This window comes from Carlito syrichta, unplaced genomic scaffold (genome assembly GCF_000164805.1).
Source record: "Carlito syrichta isolate Samal-C Ts95f unplaced genomic scaffold, Tarsius_syrichta-2.0.1 Scaffold305237, whole genome shotgun sequence".
Lineage (NCBI taxonomy): Eukaryota > Metazoa > Chordata > Mammalia > Primates > Tarsiidae > Carlito > Carlito syrichta.
The window spans coordinates 32,696-39,313 of NW_007249333.1; the positions used below are offsets into that span (position 1 = coordinate 32,696).

General features: G+C 48.2%; 1 protein-coding gene across 1 annotated transcript in view; it reads left to right on the plus strand.

The window, feature by feature from the left end:
- The window catches only part of LOC103263717 (tubby-related protein 3-like), a 41,683-nt gene that overhangs the window by 27,505 nt on the left and 7,560 nt on the right, over positions 1 to 6,618 (plus strand). The window contains 1 exon segment of the mRNA XM_008061388.1: positions 877 to 1,053. Within this exon segment, the coding sequence (XP_008059579.1) occupies positions 877 to 1,053 (177 nt within the window).

Here is a 6,618-nt window from a genome sequence, read left to right on the forward strand (position 1 = left end):
CAGCCAATCCACTCATCTCAGCCTCCCAAGGCACGGGACTACAGGCTGAGCCACCGAGCCTGACCACATGTTACTTTAATAATGGAGCATGCAGGCCGTGTGCAGTGGCTCACATCTATAATCCCAGCACTTTGAGAGGCTGAGGTGAGAGGATTGCCTGAGCCCACAGGTTTGAGACCAGCCTGGGCAACTTGACGAGACCTCGTCTCTACAGTAAATAAAAAAATTAGCTGGGTGCAGTGGCAAACGCTTGTAGTTCCAGCTACTTGGAAGGCTGAGATGGAAGGATCACCTGAGTCCAGCAGGTTGAGGCTGCAATGGCCGTGAGCATGCCACTGCATACTGGCCTGGGTGACAGAGTGAGACTCAGACTCAAAAAACAAACCAAAACCAAGTCGGGCCCGGTGGCTCAGCCTGTAATTCCAGCACTTTGGGAGGCCGAGGCGAGTGGATTGCCTGAGCCCACGGGTTCGAGACCAGCCTGGACAACTTGGCGAGACCTCGTCTATACAATAAATTAAAAAATTAGCTGTATATGGTGGCACGTGCTTGTAGTTCGGCTACTTGGAAGGGTGAGGCGGATGGATCGCCAGAGCCCAGCGGGTCGATACTGGGGTGTCCATGAGTGCGCCACTGCACTCTAACCTAAGCGACAGAGTGAGACTGCAACTTAGAAAACAACCAAAAAAAACAAATCACGTTAATAAAATGAATGCCAGTCCTGGACTACTGTCTTAGCACATGTTTTTACAGATTAAGGAAAGACAAAAGATAAATGGTTTAGCAGTTCTTAATTTGGGTCACATACACCAAAACTGCCCAGCTAAATAGTGGATAACACTTTCCTCCTTGCTTTCCTTTTCTTTCGGTCCCTAGGCATTGACGGTCCGGCTGCCTTCCTGAAGCCAGATGCTCAAGATGTGGAAACCAAACCTCACGTCTTCTCGGTAGGCTCTTCTGCCACAGAAGAAGATGCGGAAGGCAGTGTTGCTGGGGAAAGTGCTTTGGACTCTGTTCCCAAGCCAGACCTTCAGGAGATTCTCCAGAAGCGTGGTGAGGATCGTCCTGACTTCGAGATAGTATATCTTCTTCTTTTTTTTTTTTTTTGAGTAGGAGTCTCGCTGTATCACCCAGGCTGGAGTGCAGTGGCACGGTCACAGCCACCGCAGCCTCGACCTACTGGACTCAGGCGATCCTTCCGCCTCAGCCTTCCAAGTAGCTGGAACCCTAGGCACACATCACATGCCCAGTTAATTTTTTGACTTATTGTAGAGATGAGGTCTCGCCAAGTTGCCCAGGCTGGTCCCCAACTCCTGGACTCAGGCAGTCCTCTCACCTTGGTCTCCCTAAGTGCTGCAATCACAGGCGTGAGCCACCGCGCCTGGCCAATGTATCTTCTTAATCATCTACAGTCTTTTCCTTTGCTTTCTTTCCTTTAACAATCTAGATGACTCAAAATTACTCATGGCTTAGGGCCTTACAGAGGGAACAGTATTAAGCATCTCTGACATCTGAGTGTTGGTCATTGTCAACAATAATGTATTTCTACTATTGCCTAAGAAAAATAAGACAAAGTTCCCACCTCTTCCTTTGACAAAGTTGCCACTCAGTCCCTCTGCCTCCATGTCGTAGTTCATGATGACCTCCTGCCTTCTGCCAGGTCCAGTTATCATTTCCATCCATATTCCTGTGCATTTCAGAGGCCCCTTGTAGTCCTTTTTCCTCCTTAGAAAACTAATTTTTGGCATGACTCAGTGGCTCAGCCTGTCATCTCAGCACTTTGGGAGGCCGAGGCGAATGGATTGCCCGAGTCCGCAGGTTTGAGACCAGCCTGGGCAACTTGGCAAGACCTCGTCTCTACAATAAAATTAAAAATAGCTGGGTGTGGTAGTGTGCATCTGTAGTTCCAGCTACTTGGAGGGCTGAGGCAGAAGGATCGCCGGAGCCCAGCAGGTCGACACTGGGGTAGCTGTGAGCATGCTTGCCACTGCACGCCAGCCTGGGCAAAGGAGTGAGATTCCAACTCAAAAAAAAAGAAAAAGAAAAAGAATTATCTAGTGAGAAGGGATCAAACATCCCTTTTTCATGTGAGAAAACTGGAGCCCAATAATGAATAAATATCAACTGGGTGCCTGCTTTATGCTAGGCAGACATTGCTAGGTCCTGGGATATGTGATTCAGGAGAGTCGGCCACAGAGTGGTAGAACAGATGGACCTTCAAACAGATGCATGTCACTCATTTAGAAAATATGTTTTGAGTACGTACTGTGTTTCAGGCGTTACTCCAGGCACTTAGGATACAGTGGTAAATATGGCTTTTGCCCTCACAGGGTGCTTATTTTTGTTTGTTTCTGAGACAAGGTCTTGCTCTGTTACCCGGGGTGGAGTGCAGTGGCACGATCGTTGCTCACTGCAGCCTGGAACTCCTAGGCTCAAGCCTCCTGCCTAGCTGGGGCTACAGGCATGTGGCACCACACTTTGCTGTTTTGGTGCATTTATTCTAACTGAGGTATCATACCCCTAGATAGGCTGGAGATGGAAAATCAGGGTGCCGAGGGGGAACCAGAGGGGCCTTGGCCTCAGAGATTTGTTAGGCTTCCCGGAGAAAGCGGCACTTAAGGGAGGGCCTGACACAGGCAAAGGTGCTGGCCAGCTAAGAAAGAATGCGGATATATCAGGCAAGGTGGCTCAAGTCTGTAATCCCAGCACTTTGGGAGGCTAAGGCGAGAGGATCCCCTGCCTGAGCCCAGGAGTTCGAGACCCGCCTGGGCAGCTTGGTGAGACCACGTCTCTACAATAAATCTAAAAATTAGCTGGGTGTAGTGGCGCACGCCTGTCGTTCCAGCTACTTGGGAGGCTGAGGCGGAAGGATCACCTGAGTCCAGCAGGTTGAGGCTGCGGTGGCTGTGAGCGTGCCAGTGCACTCCAGCCTGGGCAACAGAGTGAGACTCTGACTCAAAAAAAAAAAGCAGCCAGGGGAGGTGGTAGGAGGCTGAGCCAGGAAGCACATGCACGGCCTGTGTGCTGTTGGCCGGGGAGCCTGGTATTGGAACGTGTGTTGTGCGTCAGCACTGGATGTGCGTGATCCATCTGATTTCATATGCGTAACAGTCCTTGGAGGGGCTTGTATGTATTTGTTTCTCCATTGTTTTATATGAGAAGATTAGTTCTTAGAGAGGCTAATGATCTGTCATGGATTGTACTGCTCATATGATGGTAAGCGTGGGCAGAAGCAGCAGCCTTGTGCAAAGGCTGGATGTGGGAACGCGGGGTGTTTGTGCAAACAGTGCGGAGTCACCCAGGCAGGATGGGGAGGTGGGTTAGAGCCCCATGCTGGGGCCAGCCTGCTTGGGTTTGACTCTCAACTCTGCCGCTTCTGGATGGAGGGCAGACGACGTACTTTTCTGCCTCAGTTTCCCTGTCTGTAACATGAAAGTGACCATGGTACTTGTATTATTTTACTACCACTAGTTTTACAACAAAAGAAAGGGAAAGATGTGGTTGGACAGATAGTATGCTTCAGAGCAAAGAGAATTTTCTGTTTATCCAGAGCTGAATTACTTACCGCGGTCGTCTGGCTGCACAGGGACTTGCTGGGTTTCTGATTCCCAGTCTGGTTCTTTCTCCCTGACAGTGAATACCAGCTGACTCCTCTTGTGTTGCCCTCTGAAGTAGCTGCTGCGTTCTCTCTCAGGTTGGCCTTTCAGTGCCAGAGGAGTGAACGCCTTTTCGCGTCTCAGCAAGTTGCATCTTGACTGTAAAACCCATTAAGTGCTCTCTGAAGTTCTAAGAAGTGTCAGTTTGGTAGATTATACCCCTTAAGTGGATTCAATTTACTTGTCCTAAAAGTTTCAGAGAGATCTTTGATCTCTATTTTCCTTTCTTTTTTGAATCAGAGTCTCACTCTGTTGTCCCGGCTGGATGCAGTGGCATGCTCGCGACTACCACAGTTTTGACCTGCTGGGTTCAGAATATCCTTCCACCTTAACCTTCCAAGTAACTAGAACCAAAAGCATGCGCCATCACGCCTGGCTAACTTTTGGAGTTATTGCAGAGACAAGATCTCACCACTTTGCCCAGTCTGGTCTCTAACCCCTAGGTTCCAACAGTTCTCTCGCCTCCACCTCCCAAAGTGCTGAGATGACAGGCGTGAGCTACTGCACACAGGAGATATCTATTTTAAGACATATATTCAGCCGGGCTCAGTGGATCAGCCTGTAATCCCACGCCTTGGGAAGCTGAGGTGAGTGGATTGCCTGAGCCCACGGGTTCGAGACCCGCCTGGGAACTTGGCGAGACCTCATCTCTACAATAAATCAAAAATCAATCCGGCATGGTAGCGCACGCCTGTAATTCCAGCTACTCAAAAGGCTGAGGCGGAAGGATCGCTGGAGCCTGACAGGTCGAGGCTGCGGTGGCCAGGAATGGCCACTGCACTCCAGTCTGGGCAACAGAGTGAAACTCCAACTTAAAAAATAAATAAATAAATAAATAAATAAAAAACAAAGTGCTGGGATTACAGGCTGAGCCACCGAGCCTGGTGAGATATAAATTACATACCATAAAACTCACCCATTTCAAAGTACTGAACAAGGCTGGTCATGGTGGCATACACCCGTAATTCAGCACTTTGTTTTTTATTTATTTTTAATTTTTTAAATGAAGATGTGGGGTACATTTCAGGGTTAGGTATATAAACATTGATCATGCAGGTACCCTTGTTGATGAGGTATGAATTCTAGCATTTTCAGGGGCCAAGGTGGAAGGATTGCTTGAGCACAGGAGTTTGAGACCTGCTTGGGCAACATAGGGAAACCTTGCCTCTACAAAAAAAATTTCTAAAAATACCTGGGCATGATGACGTACACCTATAGTCCCAGGTACTCAGGAGGCTGAGACAGAAGGATTGCCAGAGCCCAGAAGGAAAAGGTTGGTATGAGCTGTGCATGTGCCACTGCACTCCAACCTGGGCGACAGAATAAGACTCTAAAAAAAAAATGTGGGTGTGGTGGCTCATGCCTGTAATCCCAACACTTTGGGAAGCTGAGACAGGAGAATTGATTGGCATAGGAGTTCGAGACCAACCTAGGCAACATAATGAAACCTCATCTACAAAAATAAAAATAAAAAATTAGCCAGGTGTGGTGGCACACACCTGTAGTCCCAGCTACTTGGAAGGCTGAGGCGGAAGGATCACCTGAGCCCAGGAGGTTGAGCTGCAGTGAGCCGTGATCATGCCACTGCACTCCAGCCTAGGTAACAGAGTGAGACTCTAACTCAAAAAATAAAAAAAAAGTGAACATTTCATTGGTTTCAGTATATGCACAGAGTTCTGCACCCTGTTATCATGGTCAATTTTACACCTCATCACCCTTTAACAAAACCTTGTACCTGTGAGAAGTCATTTCTCTTTTCCCTCCGGTCCCGTCTACTTTCTGTCTCTGTGGATTTGCCTATTCTGGATATTTTACATAAACAGAATCATGCAATATTTGTCCTTCTGTGTCTGACTTGTTTTACTTAGCATGTTTTCAGGGTTCATTCACGCAGCTTGTATCAGTACTTTGTACAGCCTTCCATTGTATGGATAAGCACGTTTTCTTTGTCCATTGATGAACATTTGAGTTGTTTCCACTTTTGACTACTCGATGATGTTGCTATGATCATTCGTGTATGGGTTTTTTTTTTTTTTAATTTTTTTTTTAGTTGGAGTCTCACTCTGTCGCTCAGACTGGTGTGCAATGGCCGCTCCCGGCCACCGCAGCCTCGACCTGCTGGGCTCCGGCGATCCTTCCGCCTCGGCCTTCCGAGTAGCCGGAACTACAGGCGTGCGCTACCACGCCTGGCTGATTCGTGTATGGGTTTTTATGTGGGCATGTTTTCACTTGAGATTGATTTTTTTTTCAGACTGGCCTCTGTCTTGTTCTTGGGCATTCTTAAGTGATGCTAATACCAATTTATTTATGCACTGTGTAAAAATAAATCACTGTGTAGCCGGGCTCGGTGGCTCAACCTGTAATCCCGAGCCTTTGGGAGGCTGAGGTGAGTGGATTGCCTGAACCTGCGGGTTTGAGACCCGCCTGGGCAACTTGGCGAGACCTCATCTCTACAATAAACCAGAAAATCAGCCGGGCGTGGCAGCGCATGCCTGTAATTCCGGCTGCTCGGAAGGCTGAGGCGGAAGGATCGCCGGAGCCCGGCAGGTCGAGGCTGCGGTGGCCGGGAGCGGCCACTGCACTCCAGTCTGGGCGACAGAGTGAGACTCCGACTCAAAAAATAAATAAATAAATCATTGTTTTCTCTCCTCTGGGAGGATTGAATGTGGGCAGGAAGTGGTTCAGAGAAAAAAGCCGCACTGTAAGTCTACTTGTAAATCTACAATTTGAGGGTGATTTTAGCTATCATATGAGGAATAACATCACCCAGTAGACAGAAGAGAAGATGGAATGTAATTTACTGTGCCTCTTTCTCTTGGGGATTTTTCCTGAGTCTTACACTCCGCATGTAAATCTGAGTACCATAGTTCTTCCATAACACACATCAGTCACACCTTATCTTTTTTTTTTTTTAAGTTGGAGTCTCACTCAGTCGCCCAGACTGGAGTGCAGTGGCCGCTCC